Source organism: Malania oleifera, chromosome 2 (assembly GCF_029873635.1).
Source record: "Malania oleifera isolate guangnan ecotype guangnan chromosome 2, ASM2987363v1, whole genome shotgun sequence".
In the NCBI taxonomy this organism is placed as follows: domain Eukaryota; kingdom Viridiplantae; phylum Streptophyta; class Magnoliopsida; order Santalales; family Ximeniaceae; genus Malania; species Malania oleifera.
In genome coordinates this window covers 104515237-104540800 of record NC_080418.1, presented here as the reverse complement: position 1 = coordinate 104540800, position 25564 = coordinate 104515237, and the positions used below count along the sequence as shown (strand labels likewise).

Here is a 25564-nt window from a genome sequence, read left to right as displayed (position 1 = left end):
TTTTGAACACACACATTGCATGCTTGTATACACATTTGCATGTTTGAAGTGAGTAGACATATGAAAAGAAAATGAGAGATAAAGAGAAGAGAGATATCTTATATAAGACCGAAGATATTTTCTACAAAACCAGTTCCAAATCATCTTATAATTTCTCCCAAAATAATGAAGTTTTTCATTTCATCCAACCGTAGATTAGGCATAGCAAACCACATAATTTTGTATCTCATCTCTATTTATTTTTCTACAAATTTTATAACATACGATATATATCGGCCCAACAACAATTTCCGTGGAGCTTAGCGTCCAGGCAGCTGAGTGGACCTTAATTTACACTCCTTGTTACACCTGGATTGATAAGCATACTGAACATTGAAAAAATGACTCCGACTGCTACCAAAGCGTCCCACATGGGCCTTCTCATATGCCGCCACCTACGCTCTCGCTAGTTTCTCTCCCAAATCGTCACTGCCCAGAAAAAATAGTATGATGCCAACTCTGGATAACTACTCTTTGAATTCCATGCCAGCAGCCAAGCACTCTGAACTCGATGCATGCCGACTCCAACTCATGTTAATTAATTAACGATCACTGACTGTCATCGCTACACGCGTTTGAGTCTTCCTGCTTATTCCTGCATGCCTATAAATAGCGACCAGGACAAATAAGGCTTTCCATCCTTCTCATCCTATCGTTGTTTTGACAGATTTTTATATATTTTACTGGTTTGGTGAGGAAAATGATCAACTCCAGGCTTTTCATTTTGCTGGGTCTTCTGTTATTTGCTGCTTCCCTGTTCACCCCCTGCTGGGATGCGGCGGCAATGGCACCTACAGATGAGAAAAAATGTTAGTATCGTTCGCTAATGTATGCTGTGATTTAGAACACAAATTAATTCGGTCCCACGAAATATGTTGATTTGGTTGCTTTACTCTCTAGCTATCACATGTCTTGTTCTGTTCTTTTAATTTTTATTTTCAGTTAATCATTAATTTCCTTGACTTGAGGGGGAGAGTCACCAATTCAAGTTCAAAAAAAGCAATTCCATTTACCTAAAAATAAAAGTAACGCTGCGTATGCCGTGATCATCCTTCAATTATTTGTTTGATCCATTATTTTCTTGCATATATACTTGAGAAGAAAATTCTTAAATGTCATGCTCCTAAAAATAATAACAATAATAATAGTAACACCAACGATGGAAAATAGAAAAAATAAACACTAAATTGGGAAAAAATTGAAATATATATATATTGGGGATGATGGTAGTGAATCATATTTTATGTGTCATTGGTTAGGTGGGCGCCATATTAAGTACATGCATAAATAAGGGGTTATACTATGTATGCAGTGGATGCAGCTACAGAAGGAGGAAACCAGGTAGTAGATGATGATGCAAAGGAGGCTGTGGGAGGACGAACATGCCGATACCGTTGCTGTCTTAGGGGCAGAGTTGGCTGCATCCGATGCTGCGCTGGGTCTCATCAATTTGCCCACGCTCACGAAGGTGCTTCAATATTCTTCAACAGTACTAGCTATCTAGCTTGTTTAGCTCTACAATATAAGTTTGCGAACAAACATGAAATATTTTCACCCCATGGTAGGATTGAAGCATGCAATTCGAATCTTCCATAATTGGAATCTGCGTGGATTCAAATAAAATATAATAAAAAAAATTAAGTCTCGTCCAAATTTACATAAATTCACTCCCACAAATACATTTTCTCACAATATAAATAATTTTATAAGCATTCATTGGTTCATTTCTTAAAAAAAGGTTAAAAAAATTTGAAACTAAAACAAACAATTAGTGAAAATCTGCAGGTAGTCTTCTTTCAAAATTAGTATTTTGAAATTAAGATCAAAAGTTCATAATTTTACCTTATGCGATTTGTTGGTTACAGAAGGAAGAAACCAGGTGGATGGTTCCAAGCAGTTCGTCGGGAGATGCCGATATGGCTGCTGTGGGTGGGGAAAAAATGGCTGCATACAGTGCTGCCGCCGCAAAAATCCTCCGCAGACGGCAGGTCTGATAAGTTCTAATAGCACGGCTCCTCTATTACCTATGCAGTGCATAAACTGTCAATTTTTTATTATTATTATTTTTTTTAAAGAAGGGCGACACCTCCATTTATTTATTGATAACCCCCACTTTTGACGAAGGAATACCGTAAAATCGGATTACAAGTCCAACTAAACCAAAACAAAATAAGGACCCACAAAAACAAAGCTCACGAAACAAAATAAATAATAGATAAACAATATAAAGCATAAACTAATACCAACAGAAAATCAGCTAAACATATCTCATATAACAAACCATTAATAAACTGCATAGATATAGGTTGATTTGCAAATGTTTAAATATCATATTAATATAATTAGTTATGTGATTATGTGAATTTTTTTAAATGTAATAATTGTGTCAAAATCTCATCATATAAAGTATAGGTATTGATTTTACATATCGTCTCATTAATCCCATAATTTTATTTTATAAAAGCATTCTAAAACCTGAGCATTCTTATGTATCGAATATCTTTAGAACATATAATATTGTGATAAGCCATATGTTATAGAATTGCCCCAATACAGGGAATATGGTGCATATCCGATTTTCCTTATTCTTAATTAAATTAGCTCCCATCTTCTACTTCTATACTCTTTAATGGTGATCAAGAAAGCCCTACCTAGATCTGCATTAGGCTCCCACAAAGGAATTTATTTGGGAGTGAAAGGAAGAGAAAAGAAAATAAGGAAATTATTTTTTTATTATGCTCTTCATTCTTTAAATCCTATATATTAAGAATAAAAAATTGTTCAAATATATACGATTAATTAAAAATTAAGGAAATTAAAGGCTAATATGTAGAAAAAAATTTTAGTTTATACATGCATTTTGTTTTCATTTGGCTTGACAACTAAAAATGAAAAAAAAAAAAAAAATTGATTCCTTCATATTTCTCTTTTCTTTCTATAATATTTTATAAATTCTATAGGATCATATGTTCTATTTTATCACGTATTTTGTTGGGAAAAAAAGAATAAAAAAGAAATTTAATTTTCATTATATTTTCTATATATGTCAGCTACTATATTAAAAATTAAAACAATTTTTTTTTTTTTGTAATATGAAAAAACAATTGTTAATGCTTGATGTGTAGACCAAATTTTTTTTTTTTTCTCTTTTAAGTTTCCTTCACAATAAGGCATAAAAATGTATTCAACTCCTTCATAAATTTATCATTAAATAGGCAAAAAAAATTTTCCCACTTGGGACTTAGGAAACATTACAAAAATTACAAAATATAATAATAAAAAATACAAAATTATTAACCAAATAGAGAGGACTAAAAAAATTAGTATTTTTGGGATTAAGATTATAAATTCATAATTTTACTTTGGTTGATCTTACAGAGGAAAGAAACCAGACGGCTTATGCCAAACAGTTTGTAAGGAGGTGCCCATACGGTTGTTGTGGTTTAGGCAGATATGGTTGTGTATGGTGCTGCCGCCATAAAAAGCCACCGCAGATGGCAAGAGAGGAGTTTTTTTCCGTTTTATAATTAAAAATAAATAAAATATAAAATAATACTCTGAACAGGAAATTTTTTCCTAAAATAATGCTCACGTAATCTCGCAGCTTCATACTGCGAGATTTAAACTGGTGGCCACTCTGCCATCAACGCGTGGCAAAGAAAGAAATAGGGGTAACGCGACAAGTGAAGAAATCTCGCAGGTCCAAGTTGCGAGATTTCAGAAGCGATCGAACGGAGAGGCGACTCGTGGCTGCGAGGTTACGAGCGATTGTGACACGTGGTGAATCTCGTAGGTTGGACCTGTGAGATTTAAGAAGCAATCGAACAGAGAGCGTGCCACGTGATAAATCTCGCAAGTCCAACCTGCGAGATTTAAGAACCGATCGTACGGAGAACCTGTGGGATGAACTTGTCCTCGTTGCATGGTAAATTATAAAAATAGAGGCTCATTTTAAGTCATTTTTCTGGGTTGGCCTTAAAGAAGAACCACAACACGCCAGTCACATTCAACAACTTACCAGCTCTCCAACACAATGAACCCAACCACAAAACGTTCTGGTGTTTCAACACCAACAATGCTGAAGCCTAAAGGCTATCAAACATAATTTGCTCAAATAACGCCAGTAAAACTTAACTTAAAACTTGCTTTCAAGGATTGACTGCATCACTCGCAATTTTATATACATATATATATATATATATATAATATTTTTATGTAGATATTAGGAAATTTCAATTATCTAAAAAAATACATGCTTATCTGGAAAAACAGATACTCCTACTGCTTATATTAATTAAAAACCAAAAGAGAACCTCTTCATCACTCATCAAACATGGCCCTTTTGCCTTTCTAAATTCCAAATTTAGAAAAAGGGAAAACAGACGAGCAGAAGCATATTTGGTGAGTTGATATGGAGATGTTGAACACCTTGATTTGAAAATTTCAACTTAAAATTTGTTGGATCACAAAGCTTCTCCTAAACCCTACTCTATAAATACATAGCTAGCTAGAGTCTATAGGAAGAAGAACTAAAAAATTACAAAGCAATGGCAACTAAGGGGGAGACTTACAAGAAGTGTGAGAAGGAGGATACAAGGGTAAGGCAGTAGTAGATGAAGAAGAAATGAAAGCTTACCAGGACTACTATGGATTTTGCAACTATTGCAACAAAGTCTTCCAAAAAGAGCGAGGTTTCCTCAATCACCAGAAGACCGTCCACAACAATGAACGGTTCGTGGAAAAGATCACAGGTTCCCGTACACCGCCACTGCCTCGAAATCTGACGGAGCACCGTCTGAGTCTACCAACAGCACACTCTCTGTCGCCAACTCCCCAATGAGCTGTGTTGAGAACTCGATGAACAGAGGAGAAAGAAAACTGAAAATCAGAAAAAGGAAATTGGGGGAATTTAAGTGTCTGTGTAATGAACAAGAATCAATTTCTTCAAGTAAAAATAAATAACAGAAAATAATAGGTAAGTCAGCTAAGTCTTCTCTGGCTTTTTCTCTTTCTTTTGCTTTCCTTCTTTAGGTTTCAATTCCATGCTGTAAATTTGAGAAGCCATACTCCCAACAAGCTGAGCTAGCAGGTTCCCCTACACCGCCGCTGCCTCGAAATCCGCCGGAGCACTATGCCTAGACAAACTCAACTTCCCCTCTTGAAAGAGTACAAACTCCTTAGTTTTGCCGATAAGCAATATAATCTGCCAGCGCAGTCAATGGTGCCGCCTTGTTTGTAAATGCCCTCGACTTCGAGTTTTTTCCCGTTTTATAATTAGAAATAAATAAAATATAAAATAATACTCTGAACAGGAAACTTTCTTTGAATAAGTATTTACATAAAAGGAATTATTGATTATGAATAAGTATTTTGTAATAAAAATTTGGATAAAATCGAAAAAAATATTTCAAAATATGATTCTAACCCCAGAATTTACAAAAAAGACTACAAAATTTCATATAATTAAATTTTATTGACGAAATGAATATTTTGTTAGACCCTGACGGTCTGCATGTGGAATAATAAAATTCGTCTTTAATAAAATGATATTTTAAAACTCGTGCATTAGAGACTGAAAAAAAATTTCGAATTGAATGCTTTGATGCTTTGTACCAACTAATTCTTTAAGTATGACAAAAAAAAAAAATTTAGAAGCAATAAATTTTCAATAAGTTATAAAAATGCCTAATAATTATAATGCTACAAAATGTTTATTGGATGTAATATTTAAAATTAACAATTAAACATTTTGCAAGACAAAGTTAAATTTATTATTTAAATTTAAATTTTAATTTGTAAGAAGGGAATTAACAATTAAAAAAGGGAATTAACAATTTAAATTTTTAAATTTATTATTTAAATTTAAACTTTGCAAGACAAAGTTAAACATTTTGAAAGATAATAGCAGCATCAATACCTCTTCGTACGTCTTAATTTTTTTGTTTTTACTCTTTCTTATTATAGTTTGACTATTCGCATACTAAACCAAATATTTTAACCCATCATTTTGGTGTTTGAAAGTAGGATTTGGGTCAAATTGGATTATTGTTAGAATGCTTTTTTGTCTTAGTCACCCATTCATATTTAATTAGAGAATGTAGAGAAAACCATACTAAAGTTTTTGTAATTATACAAATTTAAATTGAAATGCAAAATTAACGATTCTTACATGTTATAACTACATGCTGTTTGAACTTTAAATTTGGATAGTTAATTAAAGTATAAGTTTAGAGAAATCATGAAATAAACTTTAATTAAGGATATACATACTCTAAAAATTAATATATCACTTAATTAATTATATTTTTTTATTAAAATTAATATACGTAATTAATTCATATACTTTAAGACAAATTGACTAGGAGTTTAATGGAGAGAACATATATTAAATACTCCCTAAGATTTTTGGTGCATGTATTATATGGCGGTGAGGGGAAGTTAACGTGTAAATGTTTAGAGTGCTGAAACACGTTTGCATCTGACGACGCACGTAAATGCATGCAGACATACAAATTTTAGCAATACGAATTTTGTAGTAAAAGACAATTGAATTTAAGGAATTAACTTAACTAGACATGCAAATTTAGACGATACGTGCCATCGTGTGTCATTTTCTAGATTTGACAGTATTGAATTCTTTAGAGATACGAATTATTAAATGATATATACAAAAGAAAGAAAAAAATAATCAATTATATACACGCGGCGTGTGATATCAAACCAACACAAAACATAAACAATTATCTCATGTAAATCTAAATAAAATATTCACGTTATTTTTCTAAATATTAAATAACATACCCCATCTTCGGCTCTTAAATAGCCTCGCCTCGCCTTCGCCCGAGCCCGAACGGTCACCCGCACCTCCAACGGTCACCTGCAGCATGCAACGGTCGTCTGCAAGCTCGAAGGAAGGTCTGCAACTTTTCTTCTCTTCTCCTCTGCCTGAATGTGTTCTGAGAAGGCTCAGGGAGGAATTTAGCGCGCAAAACAAATCTCGCAGGTTGGACCTGTGAGATTAGACACGTGTCACGATCTCTCGTCATCTACCAACCACGCGTCGCCTCCCCGTACGTTGGCTTCACCACATGTCACGAGCACTCGTAACCTGGCAGCCACGCGTCGCCTCTCCGTTCGATCGCTTCTGAAATCTCGCAGGTTGGACCTGCGAGATTTCTTCACCCGTCGCCACACGTCACGTTACCCCTGTTTCTTTCTTTGCTACGCGTCGATGGCAGAGTGGCCACCAGTTTAAATCTCACAGCATGAAGCTGCGAGATTACGTGAGCATTATTTTGGGAAAAAATTTCTTGTTCAGAGTATTATTTTATATTTTATTTATTTTTAATTATAAAACGGGAAAAAACTCAGCAAGAGAGACCATGACGCAGGCCAAGCCTGGAAGCTAGAGCTTGTACGTAAGCGCACGCACGCATGCATGTAAACTTCTCAATAAATAATGTGTACGTGCATGTGTGCCTCCATGTCAGGTGTAATGAATAAGATCTAGGGTGAGGGTTCCCTCGAGTTCCCCACTCACAACCTAGGGTTAATTCCTTTATGTTGGCTAGCTTGCAACCATGTTGATACCTGTACTTGCAATAGAAGTAATATATGCAACAGCAATGCTATTGTTCCAATGGAGTTGTCTTTGCTTAGATCTTAATTTAATTGGCTAGCAAGAGTTTTTAGAGTTTTGTAATACTTTGGGTTTGTAATTTCTTGTTGCTATTTTCAACTTCAGCTTTTTCTACTCTTCTATATCTATGTTGTACCCAAGTTGCTCGACTAACTCTTTGTTTTTGTAATCATTTCTAGTTTCTCAAACATCTTACATGTTGGGACTAGGTTTCCTTCGATAAATTTATCTTTACCATTTAAAAATAAAGAAACAAATGCTACTTTCATGTTGCTTCAAACATTTTGCTTGCCAATAGCTACCAGATTTAGCCAAGGATGATTAAAGCTTTAAAATTGATTAAGTAGGTCGCCTTAGACTCAATCATAGATGTTAGAATGGACCTACTAAGGTTCTAGGTAGAGTGCTAATATTAAGGAATATTCACTAGTGTATATGATGTTACAATAATATGACTATGTATGACCTTTCGAGACAATAATAATGATGATGATGATGACGACGACGATGACGACGATGATAATAGTAATAATAATAGGATTGTTATGTAATTAGGAACATTCTAATGGTTAAAGATTGACATTTTTAATATTGAAGGTTGCAGGTTTGAATACTATGTGAGAAGTGAGAAGAGATATAAAATGCAAGACATGCTGCCTTCCATCTTGTAGCCTAGATTTAATGTATAATAACTCACTCGAAAATGAGCAGCTCAAAAGTTATCCTAAATATAGGAGTTTAGTCATGTAATACTTAGTCCAAAGGTCAGATCGTTTCCTTAGGGAATACAGTTTAATTCCAAATTTTACGTAATTCCAATCAGAAAATAAGAAACTAAAAAGTCTCTAAACACAGTTCAGATTCTGGTTTTCTGGTTTGTTGATATTTCTTTAACAAATTAGATTAACAATGAGAAACAAAAATCCTACGTTTAATAGCCAGACAAGAATTAAAACACGTGTTGAACTTTGGAAAAAGATTAAAAACGATAACTTTAAGCACAAACTTAAGCATGCAATTAAAAACTCAATCAAACACAAACTCAACCAAGAAAAACCAAATTTCTGCAATCAAGAACTTGAATCAAAATTAAGACTTTAACCACTAAACAATAACTAAATACGATAACAAATTTCGGACTTTAATTAAACGAGCTTAATCTAAATAGAACCCAATAAAATTTAGTTTTAAAGAAGACAACTAATTTAAGTCCTAAAGAAGATATTTTTTCTTTTTGTATTTTATTCTTTTTTTTTTCAAGAAACTAAACCGAACTCTATCAATAAAAAATAACCCAAGCAATGTTAATCCCAATGATAATGTAAAATAAGACAAGAAAGAAAATAACTTGATTTAATTAATAATAACCAAACAAGAATTAAAAATTAAAACTTTAATTTAAATTCTGCTAAAAAAAATATAAAAAATATCCAATTATTTAATAGCAAGAACAAAAGCTAAAGAAAAAGAGAAAGAAAGAGAAAAAGAGAAAGAAGCTGGCTGGCCGTAGCAAGTAGCAGCAGTTGTGGTGGCTTTAGGTTGAAGAGCAGTAGCCAGCAAGCATAGCAAGCCTTCTTGGGTCCTTTGGATTGCAGCCCGGCAGTAGGATGAAGAAGAGTAGCTGCAGCAGCAGCTACAACGAGGAGGTCTCTTGGCTGGGCACCAGATACACAGCAGCAAGGGGCTTCGGCTGGGTGTTTATAGTAGCAGCAAAGGATCTTGGGTGCATCAGGCCATAGGGGAAGAGAAGTAAGGGAGAGAGAAAGAAAGGAAGAGAAAGGGAGAGAGAAGAGAGGAGAGCAACACAGGAAGAGAAGAGAGTTAGAGAGAAGATGGGGAAAGGGAGAGAAAACAAAGATGGAAAAAGATGGAGAGAGGAGAGTTGAGAGAGTAAGAGATGGAGGAATGGAGAGGGGGCAGTTCCTATGAAGAGAGAAAAGAAAAGAAATATATAAGGGAGATGGAGGCAAGAGCCCTACACAGCGCACCTTTGGAGAGGACCTGACTGCATGGCCGGGTCAAATCACTCCTTTTTTTTTCTTTATTTGTTTCTTCCTTTTTAATTTTATGTCTCCTAGCGAACATGCCCAAGTTTGACCATCCTAGAGCATGTATCTCTCAAATCTCAAAACATGAAAGTCGTAGAGAACTTTCTTAGCTTGCCCCAAAATTTTGAATCGTCTCGATCGGAACTTAGATGAGAAAGTTATGCTCAGAATACAAAATAATATCGCTTTTAGCTTCCAATAATTGCCTTGCGATAAAAAAAATACCAAAAATTCATAAATTATTCAAAAACAAAAGCCAAATATTATAAATTGGACACAATGTTAAATTATTGAGAGTAATTAGATATTTAATTAAAAATATACTTCAATGCATAAATTAAAACACCTAATTATGCAATTTAAGTGCGTAATCATATCCCCAACTAACATTTTGCTAGTCTCTAGCAAATAACGTGAATGAATTCCAGGACGGTACCCACAAATACTAACTCCAACAAATATGAAATGAATGCACATGCGACTCAACCACACCATATCACATACAAGGATATAATCAAATTTCACACAAACTCGTCATATACAATGCACGCAACTCCGAAGTAAGTCATTCATGTGATTCTCATCATTATATAGTCATTAAGAACAGTATACTCACATGAAGTTAACCAGCAATACAATTCAGATTTAATATAGTCATATAAATTCGAGTATAAACAAGCAAAATCTCAAGGTATGTGTAATGTGTATGACTCGTTACACCCAGGATACCAGTGAACACCTACAGAATGGTTGTTTTGACTTAGCCTAACTGGTATACCCTCAAAAATACTAAAAAAAAATGGGTTCGCTTGTCATATGTGAGGAGTGTCGCGATCAAACATCCCACATATTGCAAGGAACAAACACTAAATGTATAAAGTGGACTAGTTTGAAAAGGATTTAGCCTATTTGTGATGTGTCAGGTCCTTCACCCTAACATCTTCTCACCTACTCACCATATCCAATCAAGACCACCCTAGATCAACTTATTCACAAACCTAGTGTGAATACATCTGAAGCATTAAGCAGTTGAAAAGTCTTTATATGTCGAGAACATATGTCGTGTCCCTATCTTTGTGTGGTATTTATGTGGCATGAAGCAAATATTAACCTTTCATCTTTAGTGCATTTCTATTTTCCTTATTTTTTCTTCTTCTCATTCTTCAATTTCTGTCTTTTCATTGTCAATTAGGACAATCATTACACTTCTTTTATTGTCTTCTTACCCCCAATGGGGATTAAGCTCGAACAATAGTCCATAAACTAAGTCTATCTCTAGGGGTGGCTCAACCTTCACATCTTGAGTAGACTACAAGACCTAGGTTTCTATCTCCTCACTAGATGTCACCTCTAGGCTAGCAAGTCAAAAGCCAAGACTAGTGTACAAAGAATATCCAGAAAAAAAAAAGGGAAAGTTGAGTTTCATGAACTCTGATCTAACGTCAAAACTTAAAAGAACGATAAATGACTCAATAGTACCTCACAAGGTGTCATAGTCGCCACGGGCGCTCTCTCAATAGAGTATAGGTATTCTTGTTTCAGTTCATTATATGAGCTCAAGTCATTTTAATTTTCAGACTCACTAGAATAATACGAAGATGATGAAAATGATGATTGTACCTCAAGGTCATCATGTGCCATTAGATACAAATTGGAAATTTCGCCGTCGCTGGATTCAAATTCTGAACAGCTAGTGCTGTGAGTATCCCAACCGAATTTCAGCACCTTCTTCTTTTTCTTTAAGGCTTTCACTAGTTTAGGGCACTCAAGGTTGATGTGTCCAACCTCTCGGTAGTTGTAGCATGTTGGAAGATCTTCCTTCTTTTTCTTCATGCTTGACTCTTCTCTTTTTGATTTTGAGTTCCGAAATTTCCGATTGAACTTCTTATTCTTTTTCAAGGATTTTACGAACTTCTTTGTTAGTAAGGCCATCTCGTCATCTAATTTTGAGTCACTTTCCTCACTAGAGCTATGAGATGTTGCCTTGAGTGCTATGACTTTCTTTGCTTTGCTTTGTTTATTCTTCGTCTTGTTTATTGCCAGCTCATAGGTGATGAGCGATCCAATGAGTTCATCCACCGACATCTCCTTGAGATTTCTCCCTTCTGCTATTGACGTAGCTTTCATTTCCCACACTAGAGGTAATCCCCTGAGTATTTTCTTGATAAAATCATAAGTAGGGTAAGTCTTTCCAAGTGCATTTAAAGAATTAATGATGTGTGTGAATCTAGTGTACATGGATTGTATGGATTCATCAGTAGTCATTTTAAATGTATCGTATTCATTGGTGAGCATGTCTATCCTACTATCCTTGACTTCCTTAATGCCTTCATATGTAACTTCTAACTTTTACCAAATTACTTTAGCCGAGTTACATGCCGATACCCAATTAAATTCGTTTACGTCTAATGCACAGAAAAACAAGTTCATGGTAGTAGCATTGATTTGTATTGATTTCCAGTCTTCCTCTATATATTCATCTTTAGTTTTAGGTACATTAGTCTTATCAATTACTTTGATGGGAATGTGATTTCCTTTAGTCACTATTTTCCAAACCTTCCAATCTACGTTCAGTAGATATATGATCATCCTACGTTTCCAATAAGTGTAATTTACACCACAGAAAATTGGTGGTCTAGTGGATGAGTGTCCTTCACCGAATGGAGTTACATTGATGTGTGCCATGTGATCTTTTACAAAAGAACTATTAAGTCTATGTAAACCTGCTCTGATACCAATTGTTGAATTAGGTGTAATCCCAAGAGGGGGGAGGGTGAATTGGGTATTTTATAATTCTTTGAATCTATTTACCACTTAATCCCTACTTGTATATGTAGCAAAACAATCTTAGGGATTTATAACAAAAACAAATTCAATTTACCAATGAGTTCTTATTACCCAATTAATTGTGTGAAATGTTATTCAACCTACACATGCAATACGACCAATTTAAATGCAGTTATGAAAGTAAGGAGTAAAGGGAATAGAGAAGACAAACGCAGTTTTTACGAGGTTCAGCCAATTTGGCCTATGTCTTCACCTTGAGCAACCACTCAAGGATTTCACTAAAATCCCTGCTCCTTAAATTGGGACGGAGCTTCCCTTACAATCCGCTACTTACAAGAGGTACAACTCCCTCCTACTCCGCTGCTTACAAGAGATACAACTCTCTCCTCAAACCCCGGTTCACACACCGAACCGTGAATACAATAAAATTTGTAAAAACACTCAAAAATGATTCCAAGCAAAAGCTCGTGAGTACAATTCAAATTTCTAATACATTAACATATGATATAACTTGAAGCTAAGAATGTGTGAAATGATACAATCGTTTATGTATGATATGCTTCAACACACAAATTCCTTTTTATCAAATCACCCAAAAAATGATATATTTAAATGCTTTGGAGAATATTAGGGTTCTAGTTCACTTTACAAAAAAAATCATGAATAACTAATGTGAACTTATAAAAAAAGCTTTGAAGATTGCAAAGATTTTAAATACACTTTGTCAAAAACAATATTTTTCTCAAGATTTCAATCTCAAAGCGATCTTGGTAATATTTGAATTAAAGTATATATCTATATATCTATATAATGAGAATACCAAAGATCAACAAACTTAATATTTAATTTTCAGAAAATATCCTTCAATATGTATAGATATAGTTATGCACTTCTTAGGATATCTAGTCAACTAGTTTAGAAGTAACCAAAATTTCACATCTTTAACTTTGAACACACTTGAATGATTACTCTTTAAACAATGGTCAAATAAAAACTTTCTCAAGTATTCAACTTGTCACAAACAATCCTTATATGAATATGAAACACTTAATGTCAAACTTCTCTAAAGTTATTCAATAACAGAAATTGATATGAGAATCTCTTGGAAAAGCTAAATGAATCAACCAAACCTCAAAACCAAGAAGAAATAAAGTTGTGTGAATGAATCCCCTTTGATTTCCGGAGTAGATTTTCCTAAGCTTGATGAATAGAAGCTAGACTGCAAGCAATCGTATATCTTTATGCTCAGATTTCTCAATTCTCTTTCAAACAAAGTTCTCTTCTCTTCTCTTTTCGTTTTTATGACGTACTAGGGTTTAGATATTCAGTATATATAGTGTCTTACCCTTAGAATTGATCTCAACCGTTGGATCAAAGAAATATCTCACGAGTTATTTTAATAAAAATAATCTTTTTAACCCGTAAGTTCAGGTGACTGAGATCGAAGCCCAGGCAACCGAGATCGAAGCCCAGGCGACCGAAGTCCCTTAAAGCTTTGAAAAATTAACTTGGAATACAGGGTCAGATGCCTAAAGTGAGGTTCAGGCTCCTGAAGTGGCGAGTTCAGGTGCCTGAAGTTTTAGGTTCAGGCGACCAAAGTGCCTCGGCTAACTTTCTGTGTTTCCTATTAATTCTTCAGGTTACCGAACTTAATATTCAGGCTCCTGAAGAAATTCTTCAAGCGACTGAAGTTGAGTTCAGGCTACCGAAGTTCCCTTTTTCTGAATTTTTCTTTTCTAATTTAAATATCTTCTTTGATCTCTTTCTTGGGTCTTTTATAAAAAAACATTTTCTAGGGTTTTAAAAGTATCTCTAAGTCCATGAAAGTACCCTAATGATGTTCACGAAATGCATGAGTCCTAAAGTCATTCTATGTTATGTTGAGGCTCAAATTAAATCATATGAAAATGTACATACATGAGATCTAAGTACCCATTCCCAAGATGATTTTGAACTTTGCCGCTTGCATCTTAATTCTCGTACTCTTTGAGTTTCATAGATTTTGCCAAGATATGTATGCTTTTTTTTAAGGCTTCCATGACTCATTATTCTTCCGTGCATGCTTAGTATGGTTCCTGTTCATAAACTCAATGCATAGATCAAATACTAAGTGATTTGTCATTATCAAAACCGGATTGGACTCATAGAGTCAACAATCTCCCATTTTTTTATGATGACAAATGCACAAGCAAAAATATATAATGGGTTACGCCTAACAAGGCTCCCCCTCAATTAATGCATCAAATATTCAATCAATGAAATATCCTCATGTTCATACACAAAGTGCTCATAATGAATATGCTCATGATGTTCCAACAATTTTTGTTATTAAACTTCTCCCCCTTTTGCACAATTAGTTTTTCCAACAGTTTTTGCTCCTAATATTTCTCCCCAACAACAATTTTTAATTTTTGCGCCTTTTTCTCGATTTCTCTTATTTATGCTTTTTCTCCTGATTTCTCCAGATTTCTATTATTTTTGCTCATTCTTCCCCCCCTTTTGACATTAACAAAAAGGTGTACAATAATAAGACATGAATGGACATAACCTTATGTTCTTCTCCCCTTTGAAATCTGAAAGCTATAAACATGTTCAACCATTAGATTTAAAAAAAAAAATTACTTCTCCTCCTTTTGACATCAACCAACCCCCTTGCTAATGCATAAGTTTCAGTGATTATGTGAGGATACCTAATATTAATTGATGTGATACCAAATGTGGACTAATGTTATGTCGAATGTGCACAAATGTTGATTGATTGGTTTGATCCTATTGATTACATCTTTAAGTGACGTTGCTCCCCATAAATTATATCATCAAATATAATTCTAAGCAACCTCTCGACTATGCATCAAACTTAATTCACTCCTAATTTGGATAAACCTATCATCCGCAAGTGGTTTCGTGAATATATCTGCCTATTGTTCTTCCGTGCATACAAACTCAAGTGTCACATCCCCTTTTTGCACATGATCACGAAGAATGTGATGTCGTATTTCTATATGCTTAGTTCGTGAATGTAATATGAGATTCTTTGAAATGTTTATTGCACTCATATTATCGCATCTTATAGGGATTGTTTCATAACTTTATCCAAAATCCTTCAGTTGTTGCTTCATGTATAGCATTTAAGCACAACAACTACCTGCCGCTATGTATTTAACCTCAGCTGTGGAAAAAGTTACTAAATTTGTTTCTTAGAAAACCAAGAGACTACGAAATTTCCTAAGAAATGACAAGTACCACTAGTGCTCTTCCTATCCACTTTGCTACCCACAAAATCAGCATCTGAATAGCTAATAATCTCAAAAGATGTGTACTTAGGATACCATAATCCAACTTCCACGGTTCCTATTAGGTATCAAACTATTCGTTTAATGGCTAACAAATGTGACTCTTTCGGTGCAAACTGAAATCTTGCGCACAAACATACGCTAAATATTATATCAGGTTTACTGGCAGTCAGGTACAATAATGTAACGACCTGAAAAATAATGGTATTTAAATAATAAAAGAAAGGAAAAATGGTAACGAAAAACAGAAGAAGGCAGTCGACTTCGCGACGACATTGCATTTTGGAAGGAATAAACCAAGAGAAATTTTCAGGACCTCGTTGACGAATACAAGGGACTCGTCGACGAGGGTATAATAGGAGCTCGTCGACAAGGGTTGGAGTTCGTCGATGAACTTTCTACAGGACTCGTCGACGAGATGACATGGCTCATCGACGAATCCAGCCCTATAAATGACTCACTCGAAAAATGAGCAGCTCAGAAGCTATCCCAAGTATAGGAGTTACGTCATGTAATATTAAGCCTAAGGGCTAGATCATCTCCTCAGGGAATGCGTTTTAATCTCAAAATTTATGTTCTTCCAATCAAAATTAAAAAGGTACTGAACTCGGTTCAGATTCGGGATTTTCAAAATTGTGGAGACCTAATTTAACAAATTAAATACACACGCAAATTAAAGTCCTAAAACTAGCACGCACTAAATTAACTAACAATAACGGAAATCCTAGTCTACTTAAGGAAACACTGAAACACGCTTGACAACTTTGAATAAGGAATTATAACATGCAAGAATGGAAACTAAATCAAACACACACACGCGCGGAATAAAAATCAAATCTTTAACATGAACTAAAAATTACGAACCAAACTCACAATTTAAATGCAAACTAAAAACTAAACTTTTAATACGAGCCAAGAACTCGAATTGAAGGAACAAAACACGAACAAAGATCTAAATTTAACGAATCACCATAGCACCTTTCTCTTTTTTTATTATTATTATTATTTAAGAACTAGAATGGACATCACCAAATTAAGGTACTAAATCGAGCACTACCGATCCTAACACATACTCAATTAAAATAAAAATAAAATAAGTAAATAGATAAATAAATACTGTAAGAAGAATAAAAAACCTAAACAAATATCCCAATGAAAATTCGTACTTTAATAAAAAGTCTAAACAACAATCAAAGTGTAAAATAAAATTCAAACCAATTTAATTCAATGCTCAAACAATTAATACTAATAAAATAATCATAAAGAAAAGTTGAGAGAGAGAGAGAGAGAGAAGAGCTGTGTAGGGGCTCCTGTGCCGTGAAGCTGCTGTTGTGCTGGAGAAGTTGCTGCAAGTTGCGGGAAGCTGCTGCTGTGCCGTGAGGGTCTGCTGTGTTGCTGGTGTTGCAGCTATGCTGTGCGTGGGTGCTGTGCTGAGGGAGGACTGGGACAAAGGGCAAGGAAGAGAATAGGGAAAGGCAGAGCTAAGGAAGAACAGGGGAAGAAGGAAAGGGAAACAGAGAAGGAACAAAGCAGGAAAAAAAAACAAAACTAAAGAAGAAGAAGAAGAAGAAGAAGAAGAAGAAGAAGAAGAGGGAAGAGAGGAGAATGGGGAGCCATAGGGGCTGCCTATGCAAGAAGAGGAAGAGAAGGGTTAAATAGGATAGGGGGGAAAGCCCTAGACCCGGATAGGAGACCCGACCCGGCAACTTGACCCAATTGGAGTTGACCCGAATTGCTATATTTTTTTCATTTTTTTTTATTCTCTGTTCATCGCAAATCTGACTCTTTTGGAGCCCATATCTCATAAAAATCAAAACATGAAAGTTGTATATAATCCTTTCCTATTTCTCCAAAAATTTGAATCGTCTTGATCAGAGCTTGGACGGAAAAGTTATGTATGAAATACGAACAGGTGTCGGTTTTGGTTCCCGAGAATTTTCCTGCGACAAAAAAATACCAAAACTTCATAAATAGTGCAATAAAGTTCAAGAATGATGATTTTGGCACTTTATTAAAATATTGAACAAATTTGGACATTTAATTAGAAATATAAACCGTAAAGCCCGGGTTAAGATGCCCAATTACGCAGTTTCGGCGCGTAATCAATAAATAGGGAAGAACTTAGATTTTTTATGGAAATTAAGCACAAAAACCCTATCTCTCTCTCATCCTACGGCCCTTCCCCCTTCTCTCTTTGATTTCAGGCCGGATTTCCACCGGTTCGAGGATCTGAAGCCACCACGACGCTCCTTGGAAAACTTTCTGCAAGTTTGCCGGAGCGAATCGTCGGTGGGGCTAAGTTGGAAACCATCCCAAATCCAGGGTAAGGCTTTCTACTCAGTATTTAGTTATTTGACAGTTGTAGAAAGTGATATATGCGTAGAAATACTAAATTTTAGTATTAGGAGTTTTCATTTCCAGGGTGTTGAACAAGGAACCCTGTGGGTGCGGGACAGATTTTCTTTGGGGCTTTTCAAGAATCAGGTAAGAGGATAAACTAAGTTAGTTCTTTTATAAAAATGTATGTATATTATTAAAGCATTTGGTTTTAGGAAAATAAATTTATTTATATATGATTTATATTTGGAAAATACTGTGAAAATGGTGGTATATTAAATATACGAAAAACCTATTTAGTGTGGCATGAGTATAAATTGCTTTGAAATACTGTTTTTGAGAATGTGTGAATGATACGAATTTTTATAATGAGAAATCGGTGTACGTGCCGTGCTATGGATGTGATTTGCCAGCGATGGGCTGAGCTATGGATATATTTTACCGGCATACGGGCCGTGCTATGGATGTGATTTGCCAGCATATGGGTTGTGCTATGATTTGCCGGCATACGGGCCAAGCTATGGTAAAATGTGTAATACCGGCGTACAGGCCTATGATTTTCATGATATACGTATATATGCAAAATGAGATGATTGATTTGAAAATTAATGATATGAAATATCCATGTATCACAGTTTCATTATATGTTATATGGTGTCAGAACCTGGTTGGCTTGGTTTAGGCTAGCACTTGCACGGTACCATTGCTATGTGTCCATGGTTTTCGCAATCATGATATTTGTGTTAACCCCTCTGTACGGAGTGGTGTGAGACTGGATGGTCGATGTAGTTTTTAAGAAGTGTGTGAGTGCCCCTGGTGTACGGACCAGGTCTGGCAGATCCATCAGATTTACAGACTGTACTTTTGACTTGGCAATGGTCGGCCAACCATTGTCAGGTCCCGCCTTCGAGCCACACAACCCAGTTATGTGGGGGAAATACATGACAACAACCAGCTAACCTACTAGGAATGTTTTTGTATTATATTCTATAAGATGAAATATGATTATGAAAATGCAGTATGTTCTGCCATGTTATGATGATAAATATGATTTCCTAGATACGACATAACAGTTGTTAAATATGTTTCTATACGATATATTTATAACACGGGATACTGATGTTGCCACACACTAGTATTTGTTTATTTCCCTTACTGAGAGGTGTCTCACCCCGAATTTCATAAATATTTCGGGAGCCCCTGATAGGAGAGCGGGTAAAGCCCTACTGATCTAATACGGTAGATCTGCCCTTCCAGAAGGGTAAGTATTTTGAAAGGGTCGGTTGTATTTTGTGAAAATGGCCCTAAGATATCTTCTTGGGTTGAGTGTTGTGTATATATGTATACAGTGATTGTAGTAACTCTGGTATTGTGATGTATGGTATGATGAGATGTATATGATTGTATGTTTCCTGCTACTTAGGCTTCTACTATATGTTCTGATATATCCCTGTACCCACGGGTCCAGGTGGGCTATGATCTGCCAAGCTTTGTGATATTTTTATTTATTATATTTAAAAAAATTTGGAAATTAAGCAGGTCGTCTCAATTTGGTATCAGAGCCTAGGTTACTATGTTCTGTAGACTTTAGAATGCAACATAAACAATACCAGAGTTTAGGAAATGATTAGAGGTTTGGTTCTACAATCTAAAGGCAGAACTTCCGTGGTAGTTTCTATGTTTTTCCTGGGGTGACAATTTTAAGAAAATCATAGTAAGCTATTGTCGGGTTGTGTTCCTAGAATGTAGGACTGGGGATTAGAAATGAGTTAGAAATATTGAGATAAGTGGTGAGAATAGGTGGGTAAATTATAAGGATAGAATTTCTAAGTTGTGTTTGTTGTTTCCAAGATGGATCTAGGAGGAAGTAGTGCCCATGCGAGTGGTAGTGATGGAGCAGGACTATCAGGTGTAGCTGAGACCAACTCTGATGTGGTATTATGTAGCGTGGCTCAACAGGTTATAGCTAAGATTGCTAGGAGCTTGAGGGAGCAGAGTGGTCCATCTACAGGCCATGGGTGCACTATAGAAAAGTTTACAAGATGAATCTTCTTGCGTTCTCAGGTGGAGTTAATCCTACAGCCGCTAAGAACTGGATGCAGGAGACCGAGAAAGTCTTGACTGTGATGCAGTGTACTGAGGAACAAAGGGTCCTCTTTGCCACCTATAGATTGATGGGAGAGACCGAGAGGTGGTGGACTGCGGTGAGACTATTAGAGCAGTAGAGGGTGACTCCGATAGCCATGACTTGGGACCGGTTTAAGGAGTTGTTCTTCGATAGGTATTTTCCAGCTACCGTCAGGGAAGTTAAGGTAGAAGAGTTCCTGATTCTAAAGCGGGGATAGCTATCCGTTCAGTAGTATGAGGCACGTTTCATCAAGCTCTCTCACTTCGCCTCGTATATTGTTCCTAATGAAGTGAAGAAAGCGAGGCAGTTTCAGAAAAGCTTGAGGTGGAGCATATTCAAGCAGGTGGTGGTTCTGCGGATCCAAGACTTTGTTGAGTTAGTCGACGGGGTAACCTTGGCAGAGATTGGTGAGCGTTTTGATGTAGAGGAGTAGGGATAGAGGAAGAGATTTGCATTTACTAGCTACCAGCAAGGTCATAGACCGGGTCAGTGGAGGAGAGGAAACTGTGGCAGAGGGTGGAGGTAGGAGACGGGAGGACGCGATGTGCAGGCAGGGCAGGGTACTCTAGTCTATTAGACTTGTGGTAGAAAGCACTGGGGAGAGTGTCAAGCTGGTGGTGTGGTGTGCTATCACTGCGGTAGATCGGGGCATATGGTGCGAGACTGTCCTACCCCACCAGATGTAGTTCCAACTCCCAGACCATACCAGGGAGGTTATCAGGCTCCACGTGGGGGCCAGTAGAGGAATACGGCTCCAACCAGGGTGTTTACTCCAATGCTAGATGAGGTTGAGACGACATGTGACGTGGTGACAGGTATGGTTATTATGCTTTATTTTAAAGTTATTGCATTGTTTGATTAAGGAGCTATGCACTTGTTCTTGTCTTCGGGGTGTGTTAAATTATGTGGGACTGAAACACAATCATTAGATGTCAAATTGTTGGTATCTACACTGACTAGGTCAGCAGTCAGGTGTAGTAGGGTGCTTCGAGGTTGTCTAGTTGATATTCAAGGAAAGACTTTGTTTGCTGATTTGATAGTGCTGGACATGCACGGGTTTGATGTTATATTTGGCATGGATTGGCTAGTGGCTAATTTTTTCAGCATAGATTTTCGAGCACGAGAAGTGATATTCAGGTATCCGGGGGAAGCAAAATTCAAGTTTGTAGGGTCGCAAGTGCAATCCCCGCCTTAGCTAGTTTCAGCTATTCAGGCCAGGAGACTATTGCTGAGTGGTTGTCAGGGGTTTGTGGCTATGGTGAAGGAGATGTCAGAGAATGAACTGAAACTTGCTAGCATGCCTATAGTAAAGGAGTTTATAGATGTTTTCTTAGATGAGTTACCAGGCTTGCCACCCAATTGTGAGGTAGATTTCCCTATTGATCTACCTTCCGGTACAACGCCGATTTCTAAAGTAACTTATTGGATGGCGCCAGCAGAATTGGCAGAATTGAAGAATCAATTGCAAGATCTTCTTGATAAAGGCTTCATACGACCCAGTGTATCTCCGTAGGGAGCTCTAGTTTTATTTATGAAGAAGAAATATGGTACTATGAGGATGTGTATAGACTATAGGGAGATTAATAAAGTGATAATCATATCCTCTACCCCGTATTGACGATTTGTTTGACTAGCTTCAGGGTACACAGGTGTATTCAAAGATTGACCTCAAATTCGGCTACCATCAAGTAAAAGTGAAAGCAAAAGACGTCTCGAAGACAACCTTTAGGACCAGGTACAGGCATTACGAGTTTCTTGTTATGTCGTTCAATTTAACAAATGCTTCTGCGGTATTTATGGACTTGATGAACAGAGTCTTCCACCAATACCTAGACTAGTTTTTTGTTGTGTTTATTGATGATGTATTGGTCTATTCGAGGAGCTATAAGGAGCATTAGACGCACTTGAGGCAGGTTTTGCAGACACTTCGGGAAAATAAGTTGTACGCCAAGTTTAGTAATTGTGAATTCTGGCTTGAGAAGGTCGTGTTGTTGGGGCATGTTGCATCTGGAGATGGTATTTCTATGGATCGTAGCAAGATTGAGGAAGTAGTGAATTGGGCTAGACCGAGGAATGTCCGGGAGATCAGGAGTTTCTTGGGGCTAGTTAGGTATTATCGTCGTTTTGTTGAGGGATTCTCAGCTTTGTCAGGACCTTTGATACGACTAATGAGGAAGAATGTCAGATTTGAGTGGGACGACAACTGTGAGCAGAGTTTTCAAGAACTGAAGCAAAGATTAGTCACAACACCAGTATTGGTTATCCTATTAGGGGGTGAGGCGTATGTCATTTACAGTGATGCGTCCTTGAAGGGACTTGGATGTGTATTGATGCAGCATGGCAGGGTAGTGGTGTATGCGTCCAAACAGTTGAAAGAATATGAAAAGAACTACCCTACACATGATCTTGAATTGGAGGTAGTGGTATACGCACTGAAAATTTGGAGGAATTACCTGTACGACGAGTAGTGTGAGATTTTCTCCAACCACAAGAGCTTAAAGTATTTCTTCATGCAGAAGGAACTGAATATGAGACAGAGAAGGTGGTTGGAGCTGATTATGGATTTTGATTGTACCATCAGTTATCACCTAGGTAAAGCACACGTGGTAGCTGATGCGTTGAGTAGGAAATCCAGGGAACTAGTGTTGGTGGTGGCTATGGAGATCCAGTATTCGATCATGATGGATCTAGAGAGACTCGGCATAGAGTTGGTAGAGAGTGATCCTCCAATGTGTATTTTCAGCCTAGTAGTATAGCCTACTCTGCAAGAAAGAATTAAAGCCACTCAAAAGGAAGACCCAGAATTAGCAGAGGTGATGGATAGAGTGCAGAATGGTCAGGTTGAGGAATTCAGTATTACATATGACGGAGCTTTATGGTTCTGTTCCAGATTATGCGTTCCTGCCGATACTGAGATCAAGAAGACTATTTTAGAGGAGGCTCATAGATCTTTGTATACAGTTCATCCCGGCAGTACGAAGATGTGCAAGGATCTGCAAGAGTCGTACTGGTGGTGTGGTATGAAGAAAGAGATCGCTGAGTATGTAGCCCAGTGTTTGACATGCCAGTAGGTAAAGGCTGAGCACCAAAGGCCGGTAGGGCAATTGCAGCCGTTATTTATTCTAAAGTGGAAGTGGGATCATATATCTATGGACTTCGTGTTAGGACTACCGACGACATTACATGTCCAGAATGCCATCTGGGTGATTGTTGACCGTTTGACTAAGACCGCCCACTTTATACCTATCAAGATCAGCTACTCCCTCAATCGTTTATCGGAGATCTACATTCAGGAGATAGTTCGTTCTCATGGGATGCCAGTATCGATTGTGTCAGATCGAGACCCGCGTTTTACATCACATTTTTGGAAAAGTCTGCAGGAAGCACTAGGGTCTCAATTGTCATTTAGCACGACATTTCATCCTCAATCAGATGGGCAGACTGAGAGGACGATACAAACATTAGAGGATATGCTCCGTGCATGCATATCGGATATTGGGGGTAGTTGAACTCATTTCATGCCACTAGTAGAATTTGCGTATAATAATAGTTATCAAACCAGCATTAGCATGACACTGTTTGAGGCTTTATACGGTAAGAGATGCTATTCTCCTTTATTTTGGGATGAAGTGGGTGAGCGGGACCGGAACTTATACAGCAAGCGCGTGATAAGGTTCGGCTTATCAGGGACAGAATCAGTGCAACTCAGAGTTGACAAAAAAGTTATGCAGATAATCGCCGCAGGAATCTTGAATTTGATGTGGGTAGTCATGTGTTTTTTAAGATAGCTCCGACGAAATGGGTTATGAGATTTGGAAAGAAGGGTAAACTTAGTCCCAGGTTTATTGGTCCATTTGAGATTCTAGATAAAGTAGGGCTGGTAGCTTACAGGCTACCTTTACCACCTGTGTTATCGAGGATACACGACGTATTCCATATTGCTATGTTGAGGAAATACGTCCCAGATCCTTCTCATATCATCAGTTATAGCGAATTAGAGCTTAGTGATTCACTGGTATATGAGGAGGTACTGATACAGATTATGGATAGGAAAGTACAAGAGTTACGTAATAAGAAGATTCCTCAGGTAAAAGTTTTGTGGAGGAATCATGCAATTGAAGAGGTTTCATGGGAATCCGAGGAACAAATGAAGCAGAAGTATCCGCATCTATTCCAAGGAGTCTAAATAGGTAAAGTGTAAGTAGTTAGGTAGTATTTCTTTTGCAGGTACATGTAATGGTTTAATTAGTGTAGCATTTTAGTTTTGGGTGAATTTCTCTTTTGTTTATGTAATCTCCCAGGACTCGGAATGTAACCACGGTATTCCTCCGCCATAAGTGAGGGTAGGTAATAAAATAAGTAGACCCCTTTTCTTGTTAAGGGATGACAAGTTACGTGAATAGTAAATTTCGAGGATGAAATTTTATAAGGAGGGGAGAATGTAACGACCCGAAGAATAATGGTATTTAAATAATAAAAGAAAGGGAAAATGGAAATCGGAAACAGAAGGAGGTAGTCGACTTCGCAACGACATTACATTTTGGAAGGAATAAACCGAGAGAAATTTTCAAGACCTCATCAATGAATACAGGGGACTTGTCGATGAGGGTATAACAGGAGCTCGTTGACAAGGGTTGGAGTTCGTCGATGAACTTTCTACAGGACTCATTGATGAGGTGACGTGTCTTGTCGACAAGGAAATACCGAGAGAGGTTTTGGGCAGTCTGAATTTCATCGACGAGGAGTGGGTTTCATCGATGAAATTATTAAAGGAATCGTCGACGAGATGACGTGGCTCGTTGATGAATCCAGCCCTATAAATAGTGAAGAACTCGAATTTTTGATGGAAATTAAGCACAGAAACCCTCTCTCTCTCTCTCATCCTGCGGCCCTTCCCCTATCTCTCTTCGATTTTGGGCTGGATTTCCGCTGGTTCGAGGATCTAAAGCCACCACGACGCTCCTGGGAAAGTTCTCTGCAAGTCCGCCGGAGTGGATCGTCGGTAGGGCTAAGTTGGAAACCATCCCAAATCCAAGGTAAGGATTTCTACTCAGTATTTGGTTATTTGACAGTTGTAGAAAGTGATATACACATAGAAATACTAAAGTTTAGTATTGGGAGTTTTCATTTCCAAGGTGTTGAACGGGGAACCCTGCGGGTGCGGGACAGATTTTCTTAGGAGCTTTTCAAGAATCAGGTAAGGGGATAAACTAAGCTAGTTCTTTTATAAAAATGTATGTATATTGTTAAAGCATTTGGTTTCAGGGAAATAAATATATTTATATATGATTTA

The 25564-nt window shown here is 36.9% G+C and overlaps 1 protein-coding gene across 8 annotated transcripts in view; it reads left to right on the top strand.

The window, feature by feature from the left end:
* The first annotated feature begins 403 nt into the window (after positions 1-403).
* LOC131149146 (CYC02 protein-like) overlaps positions 404-25564 on the top strand; it is a 58834-nt gene continuing 33673 nt past the window's right edge. For 2 of the 8 annotated variants that reach the window (XM_058099298.1, XM_058099297.1), the window contains exons 1-5: positions 676-848; positions 1352-1507; positions 1905-2027; positions 18011-18129; positions 18212-18290. In XM_058099298.1, coding sequence (XP_057955281.1) covers positions 1388-1507; positions 1905-2027; positions 18011-18129; positions 18212-18290 — 441 coding nt within the window. In that variant the 5' untranslated portion in view covers positions 676-848; positions 1352-1387. Of the gene's footprint in view, positions 849-1351; positions 1508-1904; positions 2028-3417; positions 5356-18010; positions 18130-18211; positions 18291-25564 lie in introns of those variants that run through there. The other 6 variants (XM_058099300.1, XM_058099303.1, XM_058099296.1 and 3 more) reach the window with 6 other exon arrangements.